This window comes from Barbus barbus, assembly GCF_936440315.1.
Source record: "Barbus barbus genome assembly, chromosome: 33".
Classification (NCBI taxonomy): domain Eukaryota; kingdom Metazoa; phylum Chordata; class Actinopteri; order Cypriniformes; family Cyprinidae; genus Barbus; species Barbus barbus.
The window spans coordinates 18,027,284-18,050,030 of NC_136761.1; the positions used below are offsets into that span (position 1 = coordinate 18,027,284).

General features: G+C 39.5%; 1 protein-coding gene across 4 annotated transcripts in view; it reads right to left on the minus strand.

Annotated features, from left to right (window-relative positions):
• Window positions 1–22,747, minus strand: part of LOC306853180 (protein diaphanous homolog 2-like) — a 446,875-nt gene that overhangs the window by 40,305 nt on the left and 383,823 nt on the right. For 2 of the 4 annotated variants that reach the window (XM_079390393.1, XM_079390391.1), the window contains 3 exons: window positions 21,265–21,400; window positions 7,720–7,812; window positions 5,594–5,644 (listed from right to left, as the gene is read on the minus strand). In XM_079390393.1, the coding sequence (XP_079246519.1) occupies window positions 5,594–5,644; window positions 7,720–7,812; window positions 21,265–21,400 (280 nt within the window). Of the gene's footprint in view, window positions 1–5,593; window positions 5,645–6,715; window positions 6,768–7,719; window positions 7,813–21,264; window positions 21,401–22,747 lie in introns of all 4 variants that reach the window. The other 2 variants (XM_079390390.1, XM_079390392.1) reach the window with 2 other exon arrangements.

Consider the following 22,747-nt stretch of genomic DNA (forward strand, 5'->3'; position numbering starts at 1 on the left):
TGTGCCACTCATTCCTTATAAGCTTTCCATCGAAAAACAGCGATCTGTCGTCGATGCTTGAGGCTTAGACCCTCAGAATGATATATAGTTTTTCAAGATTAACTTTGTCCCGTTTCATTTATTCTATTAGAAAACAATGACACATGCAAACAAAGAGCGTTCAGTGCGAGGTCGCTCTGGTGAAGGCTAACAGGTTAAGTTATGTGAAGTGACATACTTCCAAGTATGGTGACCCATACTCGGAATTCGTGCTCTGCATTTAACCCATCCATCGTGCACACAAACAGCAGTGAACACACACCCGGAGCAGTGGGCAGCCATTTATGCTGCGGAGCCCGGGAGCAGTTGGGGGTTCGGTGCCTTGCTCAAGGGCACCTCAGTCGTGGTATTGAGGGTGAAGAGAGTGCTGGACATCCACTCCCCCCACCTACAATCCCTGCCGGCCCGAGACTCGAACCCGCAACCTTTGGATTACGAGTCCGACTCTCTAACCATTAGGCCACGACTTCCCCCAGTTATCCATCTAAACTTCTTTAGAATGCATCTTTACTTTTGGATTTAAACTTTTTTCCACCATTTTTCCATGGCCTCTCAGCCCCTCATCCCCGTTCCACATGGCTCCACCCTTTCTTCTGAAGAAAAATATCCTTATCTATCATGAGCAGGTGATAATTCTCGAGGAAGCGTCACTGTGCAGCACTTCTCCTTATTGATATCTGGGATCTACTAAGTCATCCACGCCAATGCTAAGTGCACTACCCTCTGGTCCCTTCAGCCCTGAGCAAATCACGTTAGCCCTTCTTCCTGCAGGAGCGCCCTGGGGTGAGCAACATGAATAACATCTATCAACACCCTCAAGTGGAATGCTTGAGGTTTGGGGAAGTGGGGATCTTAGCTGTCTGGTGAACAGTGTTACAGGCAACACTACTATCTAACGGCTGTGGGTGTGAGAGTGTGAAGATAAAGTGTGTAGGTGGTTGGTTTGGTGCGTGTAAAAAGGAAGCGGAGGGATCAGGGATTAATTGCTCAGGGATTTACAAATCGCAGTTTCAGGTTTGTAATATGATAACACCGATTAATTATTGCGGTAACCAAGGATGTGTTTCTGTCAATATTGCAAGGAAGTAAAATTATAGCAAAAACAATAGGGGAAGAGACAGGGAGGAAGTACAAAAAATGGTCCTGCTTCATTAAGAGGCAGAGGTAAGGAACAAATTATGGAGAGATCATTTACTATGTGACGGGAAGGGAAGGAGAAAGAAAAAAAAAACTTAATCTTTGTCTTTCGTATTCTCTACCGTCTTCCTCCAGTCTTTCTCATTTGCTACTTCACAGATTCATCCCTTTTCTGCTTTTAAATTTTCATGACTGAAAATAGGTAATTTAATCTTCATTAAACATACAAGGCTCACTTTCTCCTCTGCCTGAGCGAATTAACTAGTGGACCAGGGGTGGAATAGACACTGGGGTTCAAATCCCATAACCCTGGCACGCATTATATCGCCGCATCTGTTTTTAATGAGCCATTTCTCCACAAATCAAAGTCAAACAGGAATCCCTGAACCCAGGGAAACTTTTGATGGACAAAAAAAATTAAGGTGAAAGCCCTGGAAGGGAAGGTTAGAGATTTTAATGACTTGGAAAGGCAGTAAATAAATAAAATTGTCTCCCTCAGAAATCTGATTGATGTCCCTTTTGGGATGCCCCATATGAAAGAGCTACTCAGCCTGTGGCTTTCATCTGTGACCAGAGAAATCGATGCCAAGGATGTATGAGCAGCTACCTGTCTCCATCCAACAATCTCTTAGAGTACCCTTGGCATTCACACAAAATATGTTTAGTGTGGAGTGGACCAGCGGAAGCCTTCATCACAAAATACCACTTTCAAGGTTACCCCTGAGATCAGTGCTGAACCCTTACACAAGTAAAAAAATATGTAGAAATCCACCGGCAAAAGTTTCTAAATGCTCTGGCTGTAACGACTACGAAAACCATATTTGCCATATCAGTACAAAGAAAGTCTCAAGTCTTTCAGTGGACCACTCAAAGACAGTACACTCTACATCAAAGCAACAACTGAAGGCCATTAAACTGCGGAAAAGTCACCAAAACACAATGTGCTACGAGTCAATTCATGCTATTGTGTAAGCCACTGCATCTTTGTTATACTTTTGGTGAGCAAAGCTAGGCATACTGACAGCATCTACAAAAACTGATCGCAAAATATAGGCCAGATCTGACCAGGGATCCTGCATTAAATCGGTCTTTCAGACCTCTTTTTCATCCCCTGAGTTTTAAATTTGTGACACTATTTAAAATGCATTACCTATTTACCGTATCTCTACTGGCACAGTGCTTGGGTCTGATCTTGAGCTGAAACGGCTGCATGCCCATGGTCATGTTTCCCAAGTAAAAGGCAGTCTGCTGCCCTAAGGCTGTAGCACGCTGACCTACATCAATGCACCAATGCCTCAGAGCTTAATTAGTAGAACTTGTAAGCCTAGCGTTTTGTCATGTTTGGCTGGTTTCTTTATTGTTACATGCATGATTAATGCAACTATACTGCAAATGCTAAATGACGATCACTAAATCATTTGGCTGGAGATAATGGGCATGCTTTTTTGTTTAATGATTTGTTTTGATTCTGCTCATCTAAAGCTGCATTTTAAAGGGCTAGTTCACCCAGAAATTAAAATTCTGTCATCATTTACTAATCATCATGCCAAACCTGTGCACCTTTTTTCTTCATTTGCAGAAAACAGAAGATGATATTCTGGGGTCACTAGGGTCCAAACAAAATTGTACTTTTGGGTGAACTATCCCTTTAACTATAAAACCTGTAGAAATAGCTTCTAAATTGGCAAGCTAAGTAGCTTCTCCACAAAGTGTTAAAGCAGATGCCTGTCCTCCAATAGATCCTTTTTCACAGAGGCAGATCCAAAAGTGTTATTAAATCAATTCTTGCTAGAACACTTACATTGTAAATAAATCCACAACATATCTAATTAATGTTGTCTTTAGTTATTGGTTAATAAAAGACATTTTCACTGCATGTTGTGTCCTACTGCTTTACACTAGAACACTGACAGTGTCTGACAGGGGGAAAAAAATAGATTAGCTTATTTGTGAGGGTGTGGAAAGTGCCGTTCAGTATTTAAGTAAAGTGAGAATACAATGAGTTGTACCACAGACAGCTGCGTTTTCCCTCTCGGGTTTTATAGTGCATATATATATATATATATATATATATATATATATAGATTCCCATTGACATCAATGGATTTACAATGTAATGTAAACTCTAGTTTGTAGGTGCACACTCACAGTAGCTTTATTGAGAGAACTGGCTTTCTTGTCTATCTCAAATGCACACACAAAGAAAGAGAAAGCGAAATAGTCTTACAGTACCTGCTACACAGAATTGGCACTCTATGTGGTACTCTTTATTGTGTTTTACGGTCAAAATTTCAATTATTCATTATTTTAGTCTTTTATATCTTTAAGACAAAGCAGAAGCCACTTCTAACTAGTTCCACTGGCAGTGGGCAGAATTAATGCACAAGTAGTAGTAATCCTATTACTGTCCACGCTTTGATTTCAACAATTCAGTTCAAATTAACGTGATTAATATTCATGAACCTAGCAGCCTGTTAGAACTTAGTGCATTTTATATTATTTGTTGAATATGTATTATTATTATTTTAGGACTGTTGCTAGTCTTTTTACAGAAACAATTCTCCAAGTTCCGTTTAATATAATAAATAGACAAATGCTGATTCTTATAAAAGTCATTCAAGCTACGCTCAGGATCAAGTCACTGAATCTGAAGCCCAAGAGCATTATGAAATGTACAAACCCTGCTGATCCAGACACTGAATTCATACTGATATATTCCAAATGGTTCATGTAGCATATTAGTAAAACAGCAGAAAGCTACAAGATACAACACATTCACTGACATCATAAATAATGTACATATTCACCAAAGGGCTCAGTGTGGTACTGAATATGCTTTATACAGGCATTTCTGTAGCTGTGCCATTCACAGGCGTGCAAAGCATAATGGTGAGGGGAATCTGTTTCGTGCATACATTAACAAGTCATTTCAGGCATATAGAATTTAAGAAACTGGCACACACTTTAACGACCCACAAAGACTCTGTGTGCAATAAAGCTCTGTCATAGCAGTTCTAAAGTAGGCCAGGGCAGAGAAAGGCTAGAATCTATTAAAAAGTGAGCATTTTTGGTGCTCTGTGCATGGGATGACAATTAAACAGAATGGCAAGCTTTATAGGAAGAGTAAAGAGAGAGAAAGAAAAAAATCCATGAATGGGAGGAATTAAGGAAAGCAATGACCCTTCAGACAGATCATTTCTATTAGCCTTTCACAGGTGTGGACGTGCTGCCATGCTTCATCACTGCAAGGGTGCGCTAGAAACAGGAGAAACTAGCCTGAGCTCCAGCTACTGGAGAGGACCCAAAGGAACGTCTGCACTCCCAGATCAAAAGCTGATTTCCTATAAATGAATCTCACCTAATATATGTGAATAAAACTTCCCATCACACTCGATTAGATAATTCTCATATCAATGCACTGATGGAGATCTAGTTGGGAGTCAAATGTTTCTAAGGCTTTGTTCACACTGCGCTTAAATCGGATTTATTTTTCTTTAAACACACCGACATGTTGCAAGTAAATAAATTAAATCAGGCAGTTCAGACAACTGTTCCCTCTGCTGGTGTCTATCATTAATTATCTTCTATAGCTATATCCAAGTTATACGTCACATTTTTTACACGTTGACCTAAAAATTACTATACCAAGGGGCTGGGGCCCACTAGTGGGCCTAAAAATTATACAAAATAAGCATTAAAATCAAGATTTTTTTTCTCTAGGACTGGAAAAGTCATGTAAATTACTAAAATCTTATAACTCCAAGGCCATTTTTATACATTTTATAAATATAAAACAATCACACAATCAAAAAGGTGAGTTTTTTGTTTTTAAATCCTTATGGAGTTAATCAAAAACAACTGGAAAAGTCATGGAGTCTGTGATAGTCACCAGCCATTTGTACCTATTTCACTGCACACAGCACCTTCTTTATTTTTATATTACTTGTAATTTTCACTTGTCATTGAGTGGTGCATCTGCACCACTCAATTCTCGTTATAACAATTTTGCCTATTTTGTTTCATTGGCTGTGTTGAGATTCAATGAAAAAGATGGATCTAAACTAATTCATGCATTTTCCATGATGTTAAGTGTCTTTATCTGATTTGGCTATTCAGGCTAAAACCTTTCCAAAATGTGCATATTAATATTTAGTGTGGAAAAATCTGATTCAGATATTCATACTAAAATCAATTAAATGTATTTGAGTTGAAAATGCCAAAAAAAAAAAAAATCTGATTTCAGGCAGCCTGTCTGAACAAAGCCCAAGTGAGAAAGCTATCTGTACACATACAGTTGTGGAGCTCAGTGTAGTTTGTTTAGAGTTCAACCAAAACATGTTTTCGAGTCCAGGCAATAAGCAAGTGTTATAGGGAGAACAGCAGGGCGAGTGGGGTAAACATAGGTTCATTTTGTTACCATGGTTAGCACCCGGCCACCGAGGTGCAGAACAGGAAGGGCTTTGATCACCTGCAACAATGACGAAGTGGAAATTGACAGACAGAAAAAGAGAGAGAGAAAGAGGGAGAGACATCAAACAAGAGGTATTTCAGGAGTTCGTAACCAATTATCCACTCTGAAACTCTCAGTGTTGTCAAACCTCAGCCCACACACTCATCAGAAAAGAAAGAGAGAGAGGACGAGCGACACTCAGCACAAGAAAGCGAGCGGAGAGAAAGAGACAGAGTATGAGACAGAAGAGAGAGAGAGAAAGAGCACTGGTGAGGTTTAATCTCCACACTCGCTTCTCTCCTAAATGTCAGTCTTATTCAAACAGATGTCAGGGAGACTGGGCCACAGAGCTGGATGGGGTAGGTGAGCGCTGAGCATGTGGCTCTCTCTTCCTGGCGGTGGCTGGTTGGCAGGCTCTGTCAGAGGGCAGCGCTTGGGGGCCTCGCAGCCCCACTGAGTGGGAGACAGGTTTGATACAGCATGACACCTTACTTATTCATGCCCTCTTATTAGACCTCCGCACTGACACAAGGGATCACGGGAAAAACTTTTTTTGGGCAAGACGAGATGAAGTAAAGCCAGAAAAACTGTGCAGGGACAAATCAGCGCTGCTGAGGATGCTGGTATATGGAGATGAGGTACACTGATGTGGCGATCTAAAGTTTCCCCCATGCATTTCCTCCTGATGTCTTTTGACATGTTTTTATTATCTGGCTTTTCTAATGATGCAAAGTTTTTTTTTTTTTTTTTCTGTACACAACATGTATCTCACTACATCCCAGGAGGATTTCTAATGACACAAACGGGTTTATGCACTGTAAGCATGCATGGACAAGGACTTGGGAAAAGGGTGACTTATTGGGGCCATCGTACGAGGTTGTTCTGGAAAGCTACAGCAGTTATAGACACTTGTCTGCCCGTCCTTGGCATTTCAATTCGACGTAGCACCTACAGCAGGTGGTCCGCTTCTCCTCCCTTGGGTCAGAGCGATTCATCATGGCAGGATGGAATACGTTAACATTAAGATTATGTTAAACCATCCTCCAAGGACCCAGAGTCTACAATCAATTTCTGTAATCAGTGACTTACGAATGGTAATGTGGCAATGAATCCAATATGAAAACAGTTTCGAGGTGGAGACCTACAGAAGGGCAAAAAACTGAGCCAACATTTATAAGTGTTACTTAGGAATAGTTCACCTAAAAATGTACATTTAGTCTTTCTCACACCAAACAATGAATGACTTTTTGTTCTGTGGAACACCGAAAGATCATTTTTGAAGAAAGTACTCTACTGTTCAAAAGTCTAAAGTTTGGGGTTATTTACTTTTTATTTTTTTCACTTTGAACTTTTCACAAAATCCTAAAAATGTATCAGAGTTTTCACAAAAAAAATATTAAGTAGCATAACTGTTTTTCAAATGCTTTTGAGCACCAATGAGATATTAGAATCGTATTACTGAAATATCATGTGACACTGAAGACTTTAATAACGGCTGCTGAAAATATAGCTGTGGCATCGCAGGAATAAATTACATTTTAAAATATAATAGTTTGCTCTTCGTCAAAATATAATTTCAAAAATTAAATTGAAATAATATTTCACAATATTACAACTTTAACTGTATTTTTAAACAAATAAATGCAGCCTTGGTGATCATAAAACACTTTCCAATAAATAACTAAGCATAGAAAATGCGTTCATGTTTTAAAAAATATGCAACAGCACCATTAAAGTATAAAAGTACTTCATTTGAATAGTGCATTTTACAAGTATACTGAAGTCACACAACAGGTTTATTTGAGGAATTTGACTGAAACTGAAGCTACTTTATGGTGCTTTTGTGCCCTTTTCGAAGCAAGCAAGCTCTAGTGCACATTCTTTGTACTTCCATTAAAAATAACAACAAAAACAGGTACAGGTACATATTTCAAAACATCTCAATTTGTGTTCCATGCAAGAAAGATCATTCAGCTTGGTAAAAACACGAGGATGGGTAAATGATGACAAAATCGTAATTTGAGGGTGAACTATTCATTTGAGGGAAATGTGAGATGTAAAGCAAGAGGAGGTGCAGGTATAAGCAGTCTTACCATTGCGTGGGGTTCGTTTCCTGCGGTCACGGAAAGCTGCTCCAGACTGCAAGGCCTCCATCAAGCTGTCCATCACCCCCGTCTCGTCACCTTCTGTAGAGAGGACAAAGTTGCCTGTCAGAGCTCAGTTTCATATACTGCACATTCACATAGACTCCAACTCACACACACAGGCTACTAAAAACCGAGTGTGGGAGTAAAAGGAAAAGCGAAAACAGAACAGCAATAAGGCAAGGCAAATGGGGCAGAGGGCAAAGAGAACAGCGCGGCTCCCTAAATGCACAACCGCTTCGAGGCGGCGACTAACATATGGAGAGGAGCCAGAGGATGAAAGTGTTCACTGATGGCCATTGACAGGTATTTGCTCTGCGGCTTGCACAGGGGAGCTAAGTGCTTTTTACCAAGATTTAGTGAGGAGCCGGTCAATACAGGGGCTTTTTATCATTGTTCGATGACAGTGGGATGTGCCTGGAAAATGGTCGTGCCACCGAAGTGCAACGCGTCTCCACGGCAAACAGGCTTTGACTTCTAAAAGACAATGAGACGTGCGGCTCACTCAGTGCCAGGACAACTTGCAGAGAGAAACAATCAATGATTCAAATCAATCAGTGATTTGATTTGGGTGGTGATGGCGCAGTGGATAAGACACATGCCTTTGGTGTGAGAGACCCGGGTTCGAATCCACTGTGAGACACCAATGTGTCCCTGAGCAAGACACTTAACCCCTAGTTGCTCCAGAGGCGTGCGACCTCTGACATATATAGCAATTGTAAGTTGCTTCAAAGCGTCAGCTAAATGAATAAATGTAAATGTAGGATTTACAGTATTCATTTCTCTGAGCAAATTATGGAGGAATAAGACACCCATTAATTGTATAACACAAATTTGTATAATCTTTTTAATTGCCAACATTCCAGAAATATGATGATCCCCTTGCAGTTTGATGTTATAAAAGACAACACGTCATTATGATTATATATCAATAAAAAAAATAAAATAAAAAAAATATATAATTAAGATATTAAATTATTTTTAAAATGTTATTCATTCAAAATATCATCATATGAGTGAAGTGACGGAGTAGTGACCCATACTCGGAATTTGTGCTCTGCATTTAACCCATCTAAGAGCACACACAGTAGTGAACACACACACACACACACACACACGGAGCAGTGAGCAGCCATATTGCTGCGGCGCCTGTGGAGCAGTTGGGGATTCGGTGCCTTGCTCAAGGGTGTCACCTCAGTTGTGGTATTGAAGGTGGAAGAGAGTTCTGGTCATTCACTGTCCCCACCAACAATCCCTGCCGGACCTTCGGGTTACAAGTCTGACTATTCATCATGCCACAACTGCCACACAAAGGTATAGAATCAATACAAAATAAATAAATACTGATTACATATCAAACTACATTTGTTCCCTCGTTCCTTAATATGCACAACTTAATATACTGTATTTCCGTGACTTCCACTTGTAAAATTTTAAAGCAATTTTTTTCTTGCATGGGCATATGGCGCAGAACATTGAAAGCATCAGTCAACGATGGGGTTCAGAAATAATCTTTGGGTCTTTTATCTGGGTCATCTATCTTTACCCAGCATTAATGAGACTGAGGGTCCCCACTATAACATAGTGGTCCAGTAGAGGCATTATTTTAAACTAGAGTCATTACGGTGACTTATTGTTGCGTGTGGGAACGCATCAACTCTTGTGTACACGATCGAGCCGTTCTGTGGAAATATTTAGTGAATGGGTTGGGATTCGACGTCTGCCTTGGCAGAGAGAAAACGTCTGTGGTGGAGATGCCGGTAGCTTTAGGCAGCAGTTTCAGGCGTGTTAATCAATCTTTTGTTTCCTCACGCATTCAAAGTAGATGACAGTCAGCAAATTGAATTTATAAAGAGGAAGAAAGTTTACACGGCTGCATAATTAATTTAAAAAAATGCCACACACTCGCTACATTGAGGCAAAACTGCACAAGTGCATTTTCCGCTGGAGGAAGCAGCAGCGCAAATACTTATACTGTACGTTAAACAAGCGTACACATTAAACAAAGGCAAAATAGTATGATTAAAAAGAATAAACAAACAGTAGCAGTGGAATAAAATGAAAATAAAATAATTCATGTTCTTTTCAAGCCTGGCTTATATATCGTTTTGTACTCGAGACCATTACTAAAAAAATCAAAGAAGTTCACACAGTGTGCTGTGTTTAATAGCCACCCAGATTAAATCAAGCTAATTAAACTAGCTGTTCCAGAACAAACCAGAGCAGAACAAGCATGGCTTATCTCTAATTGCTCTTCAACACCTTGGCTGATAGCTTTGCTCATTGGTTTAAACCAGGACAAGCATCTCGCTGGCTCCTTCCACCGAGCATGCCATCGTCCTCTGAAAGCAATGACAGTTCCTAAAGTAGCTGCATGCAAGTTTGTGTCCCCAAAACACGTCCACATCCATCTAACGCCCAAGCTGGGTGTTCAGGGGGCAGGTAAACATTTATTACAGGCACCATGATTCCGGAAACTTCTCGACAGCTCCCTCATTTCCTTCGTTTTGGAGACCTAGACATCACAAGGGGCACCTGACACTTTGATCAATTTGTCCTACTTCTTGCTTGCTTAACTGTAACACAATTCATCATCTGCAATGGCCAGGACAGGAGAACTGGGAAGGCTGGGTTCAGAGGATCTCAGACACGAGAAAGCAAAATTACTAAAACAGGAAACATGCTCCCAAGCGACCCATGACTGCTCCATTAACAATGTCCTGTTGGGCCATGCTTCCACAAGAACCAGCCGGACTCTTGATCTCTCCACATGGATCTGAGAGGAACTGCCAGAGCATGTGGTCTACATTATTTCTCTCTCATATCAGTGTAGGATGTTTTAAAAGCAGAGAATATATTAAAAGAACCAAACAACTTGAAAACAGAAGATGTATGATGCATTATTCAAGGAACACATTTAAAGTTAACTCTACGATTAATCAACAACACTGTGACTTTTTTGTTTTGTGACAAAACTCAGGACAAACAGTCTTCAAGGAAACACAACAAAAACTAACATTTAAAACAACTTAAGATATTTAATGTTATTATTTTGTGAGTGAGAAATTAACCAACACAACCGCCAAAATCACATTTGCCACTCTCATAATCATGGCTTATTAATTTACACGCTATTTTGCTAAAGCCAGCATAAGTGTGCTAGCAACAAATTACTCGTGTAAACAACACCATTGCCATTGCTTTTTAAACAGCAGTTCAATAAACAAGAGGTTAACAATGAATTTATTCACAACAATTTTGAGTATTTTTTGCTCTGACAATAAAAATAATTCCAAAAAACACCACAGAAGGTTCTGTTGAGCTTCTCTGTGGTGTTGATTAGTTTCTGAATAAATTAGGTTAATAGAAAGATTCAGTCTCTAGTTTTATTCTTTTGTTTTTAAAAGTCATTTGACTCAACTCATGAACATAGTCACATGCATCCTTCCTGAAAGAATCAGTTTGTTCAAGTGAAATGGTTCGGTGAATGAATCAATGACTCACTTATAATTCAAGTTTTTAATTCCTGAATGAATCAGTGCGTTTAAACAAATCGGTTCAGTGAACAATTCTATTAACTTAAAAAAGCCACCATCTACTGGTGCAACAATGTAACTTGCATAAATAATAACTGGAAAATAATGCACAGACTGACAGCCTGTGCAAACACAAATATATGCATTAAAATATGTAGATAAATATTACTGCTTAATATTTATTGTTGTATTGGTGCATATAAAATATTAAATAGATTTTTTTTGTGTAAAACACTTTGGAAAACATGTTTTGATGAACTAAATTTTGCTTCTGATTACTAGTTACTCTTACTCCTTAGCCAGCATCAGAGAAAATATATAATTATTGAGATACAAGTTACACATATAAACATTTTACATAACATATAAAAATTATTTAGCCATACCACCCAGGCATATTTGCAAAGAAGTGTTTCAGACAACTAACTTCAGCAACATAAAGAGAACTCTTGTAACAGCTAGCCTTGTATCTGTATCTTCTCTGTTGTCTGTCCTTTTCTGCTATCTATCTCTTTACTGTCTGGGTATCAGGTGGTTCTCTGCCCCTCAGGCTCCTGCCAAATGTTCCAGAATGCCCTGGGGCCCTGTTCAGTCTGTCCAATATATTTATGGGTGCACTATCACATTTTTAATTAGGGGATAACAAGCACAGCCCTCTGCCGGATTTGTGAACTTCACACATCAGATTAGCTTCCCCAACAAACACCCTGGCAGAGGGTAGGAGCTTATCTTCCACGGCATAGGGGGAGCGAAACGTGGGAGGAGAGAAACAAAGTCAAGTGTCACAACGAGTAAGAAGCAGCAGTGGGGGAGAAGGGTTAGTGTGTTAAAACACAAGCTTGTGTATTCTCATAGTGTGTGTGCAAGTGTGGCATCACAACATCTGGAGGACTGAGTCATGGAGAAGGGCTGCCGAAGCGAGACTATGCAGGTCGTAAAACCCCCAGTGAGACACTCAACGGAGCGGACTGGCTGACATTTAATTATTTCTACAACGTACGCACGTGCACGATCGACCTCGCACAATCGCTCTCTTCCTTTCTCATAGTATCAATGCCACGCATCTAGTAATGCTTGTGTGCCACTGTATATGTAACTGAGCTTTGCTAGAACACTGACTTTGCAGCAAATCATCAGGATTAGGAGATTATGGTGTATATGAAATCGCCTCATACACCAGAACAGTGCTAACAGAAGCAGAAACTGTTTTCTTCTGCAACGGCATGACCAGAATTCAGTCTGTTTAAGACTGAGGCGGGCTGAGGATGAAAGGTCATGGTGATGTGTTCATCATACATTAATACCAGTTGAACAGAGGCACTTAAAAGAGTCAGATGTCTTTCGTGTCACTAAACTGCCAGTCAATGCCAAACTGGCTTTGAAGAACATAAATTCCTATAAATAAACAAAACAAAGCAGTATGACTACTGAAGTACTGAGATTAGTAGCTATGTTTTAGCAGAGTTGCTAAATTATTTTATAAGAAAAAAAGCTAAATAAATATATTTAAATAGAAGTTGTAGCCACTGTGGCTCTTTATTATGAGAAAAAAGTTACTTGCTGTTTCTTTGTAACTGTTTGTGAAATATACTAGTAATTTCTGAGTGAAAATTGCTTTTTTGCTCCTTTTCTTAGTGAATATCAATTATGTAGCAGTGTCAGCAAGCCCTGTTCATAAATTCAACCTGCTATCTGTCCATAGTGTTGAATGAAAACAAGAAGAATCGATTGAGAACTCATTTTCAGTTGGTTCTCAAGACGACAATTGCTCCAGGGAGGCTAAAACCCACAAAACTTTTGCCTCTTAAATCTAAACAACAAAGACCCATCCAGAGGACATTATATCTATTACTGTGTCCTCTCAGTGACCGGCCTACAGCCATAGACCCCAAGCTCTCATTTCCACATTAATAGAAGCATCTTAAAGCTCCCTGCTTGAAAAATATGAGCAGCTTCCACCATGTTTGTCCCTTCTTGTCCTTCAGTTTTTTTTGGAAAGCATGTTAATCTATCTGTCACCCTGGAGAAAGGCACCTGTGCAATTAACCTTGCACATACGTTGCAAACAAAGCCCTGCGACGAGGAGCCAGGTGCATCTTGGACTTGTTTCCCTCCTGCCACTCTTTGTCTGAGAGATTCCCTTTCACCACAGCCACTGAGAGTGCATTAGCAGCAGAGTCAACAGTCCTGCCGGTTCCAGCCTCGCACCTGTTATGAAGTGCTGTCTCTCTGGAGGATCTGACACGAGATATGACACTGTGACCTGTCAGCTGGCCTGCTGGAGTGAGAGCTCCAAAGCACTCCGAGAGAATGAGCCCGGACTCGGGTGTAATGAAGAAGATGGATATGGCACCAGACAGGCATTTTGGAGCGTTTTGCTGGAACAGCTTGATGTGAAAACCCACTTATGTCTATGTGTAATTTAATTAGGGATGCTCACACATCCCCTCCTTGAGCGGGGCGCTCCCTCTTCGAGTTCACATAGGCGCCAAGGGGTCTGGGCCTCAGACAATGAGGAGCGGAAAATGGGACCAGTGAGATTGGCGTTTAGAGTTGGCCAGAGCAGCAGAATACTACTCCACCCAGGTTATGTCCGTCCCACGTTCAAGGCGATTGATTGGTCAGCTGGGAGGAGATGGAAGTAGATTAGATGGCATGGCTATTTCGCAAGCCTCGCAGAGAAAAACTCTAGCGTTGATGCCCCGGTCAGCTGCATGCATGAATAAATAGAAAAACAAAAATAAAGTGGACGGATGCTGCATGGCTCTGCATTAGAGGATGTCAGACATGCTTGGTTTGGAAAGAGGAGAAAGGCTAAAGTGTAAACTCCAGGAACAGACTATCATACAGCAGGTCAGGCTTTTGAGAGGCTGAGCCATTTACATATTCAGCTCACAAGGAGAAATAAAAGATAGCTGAGATCTGTTGTACGTGCTCCACATTTTTCTTGCCATCTTTCCGTATGCTAATACATCTCCACAGTGGTTTATCAGGTTGGTGATGCTTAGTGATTGTTCCCTGCTCTCCTTGCCATCTGCTTGCTAAGATCACAGACCACATGAGCTTGGCTTATCTGAGAATACACTTCATAAATCATCCAGCGAGTCCGGCACTAATTGTATCTCGTAAGGGATGAGGCAAAGAGATCCCTGTCTATTTTGCTATACTGTAATCCCTATGTATGACAAACAAAACACCTGTGTTTCAAGCACTGTTGTTGTCTTTTCCAAAATCCGTCATTAATTTTCTTCTCGGAGGATTTAGACTTTGAAAACGTGATGTCCAGGCTCTGTGCGGCAAGTTTAATTATTTTTGAGTGACTGCAGAGTGGCTCTCCAGGTCCGAACTCTCGGCAAGGAATTATCAGAATGTAGACCACCCATGGCTGTAAATTAATGACATGCAACAGTGCAAATGTGTGCTCGGAGAGTGGGAGGGTGCTGGCGGTGGAGCGATTCTCAGATGTATCCACTCATTTCTGCTATGACCTGAGGGAGAGTGGGCTAAATTAAGTTAAAGAGGCTTAAAGTGATTAGGACATTTAGTGCTACCCTAATTAGGGATGGCTACACAAAACAGCATTACAAAAGGGAGAAAAAAAGTTTCTTATTTAAGGGAAAAAATGACATATTTGAAGATGGAAATATTCTCTGAAGGAAAATCGGGGAGATGAAAATGAACATATTATCGTGGAATAATCACGGCTGCTGTATCTCTTCATTTCAGAATGTGGAGTCAGATGAGAGCATATTAATGGGAATATGGCGGGTTTCCTGGATGTCACCATGACTTACACAGATGCTTATCTTCATAAATCAATGACTTCGCTCCTCGCACGTTAGATATTTAGAGACGACTAACGCGTCTCTGGCCAGACTGATGGCAAAATTCGCCATGCTATCATCGCCTTAAGGCACACAGGCATCTGGCTGCTGATACGGCACAAGCTAATATGCGGTTATTTATTAGAACTGATGCACTACAGCAGATAAGCTTGGCGCCCTTGTTGGCGTCTTTCAAGGTAATGGCAAAAAAATTCACAATGCCAGCAGTCGCACGCGCCAAGATTTCCTGACTGGAATTTGCTTATGCTTGGGAACCAGCGGGCTTCGGGATGTAACGTGGCATTCTTCAAAAGAGGATTGAGCTCCCTGACAGTGGGTGTAAATAACACTGAAGAGCTGATGGGGAGCGCTGATATGCATATAGGACAGACGCTCATTTCTCGGCACCAACACTGAAGCCTGCAGACAGCCCAGATTTAATATGATAGTTAAAATACAGATAATGACATGCCGTAGTCGGCTCAGCATTATGCAACGGTACTTATCTGGTCCACTTATTCATAATGACCAATGCGGTAGATGGCATATCTCAATGACTAATTAAAAATCGGAATGATAATTAGAGGAGAGACAGTGGGGTGTGTGGCTTCTCGTGGTTTTGCATCACACAGATTAACAGATTCTAAAGTCACGACCTTTATCAGAATTACCTTTCTGCCAGGAGACCTGCACACAATCACCTGCTGACTGACATATGTGTGTTGTCATATATCTGTGTGCTTTTTAAAATGATCTTCATTTGATTTTTCAGCATTTAGACCCTAAACTTTTAAAAACATTGGAACATGCTGAAAAACAGCCCTCAAATGAAGATCATTTTAAAAAGCACACACATATAAGAAAGATTCAAAGTCTCTTATGAAGAGGACCCAAATGGCTCAACAGTGCTCAACAGACTGGGACAGGGCTATTTAGTCTGATTGCTTGTGACAGTGTTTCAAATATATCTGAAAACATTCTTCTTACAAAATTCTGTTTGGTGCCATTGTTGGTGCATAAATTACATTTCACAAACTATAGAAAGATGCCCAAACATATAAGTGCACACAAATTGCGCTACAAACAGAAAGAATTAAACTGAACCTATCGACTGTCTGTCTGTGACTGAGAGCGCTGAATGAAAAGTAATGGGTTATAGAAAATATTCAGACATAAAGAGCAGTATTCATTCTGAAACCCTGACAGACAGACCTTACAAAACTGAGCTCAACCATACAGATAATGACAGCTATCATCACATAAAAAATATTCAAAAGAATACACTAATCTTCCTTTTAGCCCTTTAATCCTACACTATTTTCTTCTAAACCTTTAAAGGGATCATTTGTACCGTCAGACTGGAAAGTGAAGCTACTTTCTTCCTGACTCGAGCAGATGTGTGCCAATCTTATTTAACAACATCATTTATTGTACCGTCTGGTTTTTATATGGTGCATGAAAGATGTTATTCACGATGACTCAGCAAGTGACCGCAAACAACAACAACATTCTCCATTTTCTAACTGGCCTAGAGATTTGAAACACCAGCAATTGGCAAAATGACAACACAACAAAATCAAGTCGAATATGTTGAAAAGATTTTTAGATGCCAGTAATCAAACAGAATAAGAGGACAGATTTCCCCCTTCGCCTGTGTCGTGTTTGTTACTGAACTGGCTCAGATGAACAGAACTATTGGACAGGGTCATGTCTCTTTTTGTCCTCAGTCAAACCATGTCTCGACTGAGCCAAATCTGTAACATTATATCTGCATAAAAAGACAACAGCTGGGAAAATTTATTTTCTCCAAGAGTAGGAAAGGGCAAAACCATTCAGCTACATTTCACTAAAAATGCGGCAAGAACAATTCCTGTGTTTTATGGAAGCCCTTATGCCATGCTTCATTCAGCTCAAACACCACATGTGGCCACAAACACTTGTAGTGACCCACAACCGTGACCCTGAAACAGCCAGCAGGCTGAGAGACGGTATAGACAGGCACACAGGAAGTCATATCATCTCTTAGTGATGTTTTGCAATGAGTGAGACACCCTGTATACAACATAGTTTCATATCCTCTGGCAAAATGGCTGCCCTGCTAGGACAAAACATATTTTCCTAATAAAGATAGAAGGATTAGGTGGATTTAGGCCTATTTTATATCATTCCCCATTTACTTTCAGCGGGTTAAGCAATTTGGTGAATGCTGAACATCTGGTCAGTCTAAGAGAATATGGAAATCCACTTAGAGGAAATTAAAACAAATGGGGGGCCGGGTAATGATTTCATGAGCAATTTGCCATATTAGGATTTCTAATACTTTACAAGAAAAACAGATTTTGTCCCACTTGCCATAAACATCAATCACATGGCACTCAAAATTGCTCATGAAACCTTGCAAGGACACATTTCCAACCGTCTGTGTGACTTTAAAAATACTTTTAAAAATGAAACTGGTACAGATATTCATTTGCCCAGCTCCACCGTCCCGTCAAACACATCCTCTTAACCCTAAATGAATTAAACCTTCATTAAAAATGCATCTCATTGTTAATCATGTGCATGTGAAGGGCATTAGATATCAATTTGCAAAATGACTTCAAACATCTCTTTATAGAAATAGTCCTTTGAAAAGGCCTTAAAAACTATAATTAATCAAAAGGTTAGACATGGGTTCTAATGAAAGAGGGTTGTGTGCCAAAAAAAGAGGATATATATGGAGGAAATGAGCAACACAATAGTACTGCCCTAAAAAAAACAAAAAAAATACATATGCACTTTAGCTAAGCTCACTCGTTCCTAAGAAAACACTAATTATTTTACCCACCCAACCGAGCCACTGAATGGTGTTTGATTACAGTGTTATTGGGTTAATTAAGGTTTCTAAAGCAGAAATATATATTTTTTTAAACCGCTCATACCCAAACAATAAATATAGTTTTACTTATATTAATAAAATAAAAAAATACAAATCATCATATTTTTCCCTCGTGGAAAGAAATATGTTACCTGAAAAAAAAAAAAAAAAATTCAAAAGAACTGCACTTTCTAATATCCTTCTGTAGGTGATCGAAAACAGCAGGTGATATCTGTATTCAAGTTTAAGGGAATAACAGACAGATGCTGGCAATATAGAACGTTTAGAGAATATAGCCAAACACGAAAAATGGTCTAATTCAAGAGCCAGAGCGAATTTGTAACAGCTTGCCTTAAAGCATAAATATGCATTATATAATGCTTAACAGACATCATACTGTATGAAAGTTGTATAGTCATATTGTCTAAAAGTTTGGGGTCATTAAGATTTTATGCAATAAATTTATTTATTTTTTTTCAAAAAGAATGACTTGGATCGAGCAAAAGTGGTAGTAAATATGTTTACATTGTTACAGAAAATTGTCATTTTTAATAAATGCTGTTCTTTTGCACTTTCTATTCGTCAAAGAATACTGAAAAAAAAAAAATCCCAGTTTTGATTAAAATATTAGGCAGTCTGCAACATTTCCTAAGAACCAAATCTACATATTAGAATGATTACTGAAGAATCATTTGAGAAAAAAAATAATAATATGTACATGTACATGGAAAACAGTTATGTTAGATTGTTTTAAAGGGGTCATATGATGCTATTTTTAAAGATCATTATTTTGTGTATTTGGTGTACAGAATATGTTGACATGCTTTAATGTTCAAAAAACATATTATTTTCAAATACTGTACATTATTGTAGTTCCTCTATGCCCCACCTACCAACAAGTGCAGTGTGCTCTGACTGGCCAACTGACCCAGTGCATTGTGATTGGCCGAAAACCACAAGCACGCGTCTGAAATGTAACACCCCTTACCATAATCGCAAGCTTCAGCTTTCAAGTTAGTTTTACCATCAGTTCATGCCCGAAAGGGGAACAAAGTCGCGTGATAGACACAGTGATGATGCTCATATGTATTTGCAGTACACAAGCCGCGGTTAAGACGATTTCTGATGGGCTGTACACTCCACTGTGATGTGACCCTGTTCCCCTCACACACACACACGATGCGTTACGCGCAAAATGCATTTGAACAGTCAATAACAAATACTTGAATAATAATAAAACATACAGCTGCTGATTCAGAAGTGCCAGATTATCATAGCAAAGTTGGAATTTACCCCTTTTTTGTAGAAATAGCCTTTGTGCATAGCCAGCCTTGTACTCTCCTAGATTCACAAAACGTCATCCATAAAATGTGTTGCACAAATTCGAACATTTGAGTTTTGCTGTTGTGTTGTAAACAAATCTTAACCAATGATTCCTAATTGCATCTACTTTCGGAAGGCCAAATAAAGATTTGTCATATGACCAAATCATATGACCCCTTTAACATTTCACAATATTTTACTGCATTTTTGACCAATTAAATACTTCTTTCAATAACACTAGTTTACAGTAATATAATTTCATATTCATATTTGAATGCAAAAAAGGCTGATCTGTTATATAATGCATCTGGATGTCTACGGAGCCAAATGCACAACGGAACTCACTGACATTCCTTCTCTTTAAATCTAGTGATGACTACAGCAGTTCAAAGATAAAAGTCTTTTATGGGCTCTGATGCAAAGAAAGAGCTAACTACAGATAAGGCACTCTCGACTGCACTAGAGGGTTTCCACTGTCTTTCCATCTGCATTATTACGAGCTCAGCATTCAATGCGGTCACTTCTTAGGAAACTAGCATGCTTCAGTCATCCTGCGGAAGCACACAGAGTCAAAGTTCTACATGTCATTTTCTCAAATGTAAGGCCACAGTAAAGCGCTGGGCTCAGTGTGACATTTTAAGTTGGAGCTTGTGAAAAAAGCTTTTGGCCAGAGGCAGGAATTTCTGTCTCATTGGAAGGATCAGAATAGCGCAGTGCAGTGAGTACATCGTACCTCTCATGGCAAGAATTTGCCCTGAATTTGCAAGCTGCGCTGAGACATCTTGACACTTCTTTTTTCTTTCTTTTGAACCACACACATTTCTTTTCAAAACACAATTTACAGGGCTGATATGCATGTAGATTTTGAAATATGCCGCATGGAGGACAATTTGTTTTTCATATCCAACCAGTTTTGCTGTAATCTAAACTGAATTAAGCTATTGTCGACATGGCCTCTTTTCATTTCAGAAATAAACTGAGCAAGCTTGCAAAAACGTAATAGTTAACTCTCAACTCCATTTACTAGGCCAAAGGCAATCTGCCAATCCATTATCTGTCTGCTCTACAAAAGCAGTGAACCTGAGATGCTTATCTTTACATGTGACCTATATCTTCTCTGGCAGGGGCCTGTCAGCGCAGCCTCATACTGCTACCGATTTGCTCTGCACCTTCATGTAGCAATGGCACAAATGCTACAAATTAAAAGCCTAAAATTAACGCCAAATGCGAGTAAAAAGCAGCGGTGGTGACAATATGAAAGTGTTTTTCGGCAGTTTCCTGGTAACTTTTTTAAATTAATTTTAAGAATATGATATGAACAATAAAAACAACTATACATATTAGCACTGTAATTGTACAGCTGTTGTAATAATAATAATAAAAATTATGAACTACTTTACAGTTCAACTGAATTTGACTGATATTAATTGATTTGTTTAATTTTAATAATTTTATTTAATAACAATAATAATAATAATTTATTCTGCCGTTTTTTTTTTTTTTAACAAAATAATACATATACAGCTTTATGGCCGGTAATTAACTAAAAATCTCAGTATACACATTTAATTTATTTTCTATTTTCTCATAACAGCTGTAATGGTTATCACTGCTGAAATCCCTTTGGTTCTGGCTGGATTTCACACTTGTGTGTTTGGCATTGGAATTACCATCATTGTCGTCAACATTTACTTGACGGATGTCTTCATATTCCAGTCACTGCTTACTTAAACTGTGACAGTTACTAAATAGATACTTTTCATCAAAACATTCTCAGCCCATCTAATCTGCCTGTACATTAAGTGCGAGCGAATAGGCAGAGAAGAGTGTGATGTTTCACAGAGGAAATGTGTCCCTGTCCCTCCATCACCATCACCACCCCTGCAGTGCTTAGCACCGAGTGAAATCGTGATTCGGGCTGCAGCCGGGCCCCGGCGGTGCAGTAGCGCCGTACCTTTGTTCATGTCAATCAGCTGTTTCTTCTTCTGCTGTCTCTCTAGTTTCTCTCGCTCAGCTTTCTCCTTTGCCAGCTTGGCTCTCTTGATCTTCTCCTCCATCTCCATCTTCTTGTGATTCTCCCGCACAGCATCCTGAAGACAATGAAATTAGAGGGCAAATGAGAAGACTGTGGAAGAGAGAGGAAAAGAGAAAAAATTGCAGCCCAATTCTATAATGCAGAGTGACAGACTAACAGTGAGTGACAACGGTGAGTTGTCTAGTCCTAGTCCTAGTGGATAGAGAGTTGGACTTGTAACCCGAAGGTCATGGGTTCGAGTCTCAGGTCCGGCAGGGATTGTAGGTGGGGGGAGTGAATAACCAACACTCTCTCCACCATGTTCACTACTGTGTGTACACTTGCATGGGTTAAATGCAGAGCACAAATTCAGAGTATGGGTCACCATACTTGGCCACACACCACTTCCCCTTCACTTTCCTTTATATTTAGATTAGAGTTCAGGATGTACATGAAAACAGTGATACATTTTAGGTGAAAACATTTGCGAAATTGTTTCAGCACAGAAAATAATTAACTAATTAAACAAACAAAGAAATAAAATAAAAAAACCAACCAAACATGTCTTCAAATCCCACTACAGGGTTTACATGATCCCGCTACCTGAGGCAAAAAGACATCTTGGGTAAACTTGTCCAAGCTGCCATTAATTGTATTTATTTATTATTTTTTAAAGAGCGTATAAAACATGTATGATGCAATTTTGAATACTTAATTTAGAGAATGAATGAATGAATGCATGCATGAACGAACTACTACAACATTTATTGGAGGATTCCCTAATTAATCTTACCACAAAGCTCTAATTTTATTTTAAAATAATATAAAATTACTTAAAACAATACATGAATGAATGAATGAATGAATGAATGAATGAATGAACGAACATTTTGACACAGATTTGCCTAATTTCTTGTTTTCACCCCCCCCCCCCCCCATTCTATATATACCTATACATAACATTAAATCCCTTCCTAAATTCCAAAATCTACACGGAAAATGATAAGCAAGTTCACAGATTTCATCTAGGCCTGCTTAAAGTCTAAAAGGCACACAGTTGGAGCTTTTCTGCATACAGTGAACCCCCCCCCCCAAAAAAAAACAACAACAATGAGTGCTGAGAAAAGCAAGCAGACAGCGATTGTCTAATTGAACATCAAGATGGCTCCTGATACTGCCGTTGTCCCCACTGAGCTACAATCTCCATACGAATTAATGTGGAAGCAGATAACACAGCGTCCATATTTCCAGCAACCAAATGCCAGGATGTGGTGGTGGCGGCAATGCTGGCTGGGAACCAGCAAGTGAGAGAGAGGCCTGTATACTGAGACGAAGAGATATCGTCCTCCTCCTCTCTTCTTCTGTAAATGCCACGGAGGTATCAGGCGGTATGAAGACGATGAGAGAGCTGGACGGAGACGCT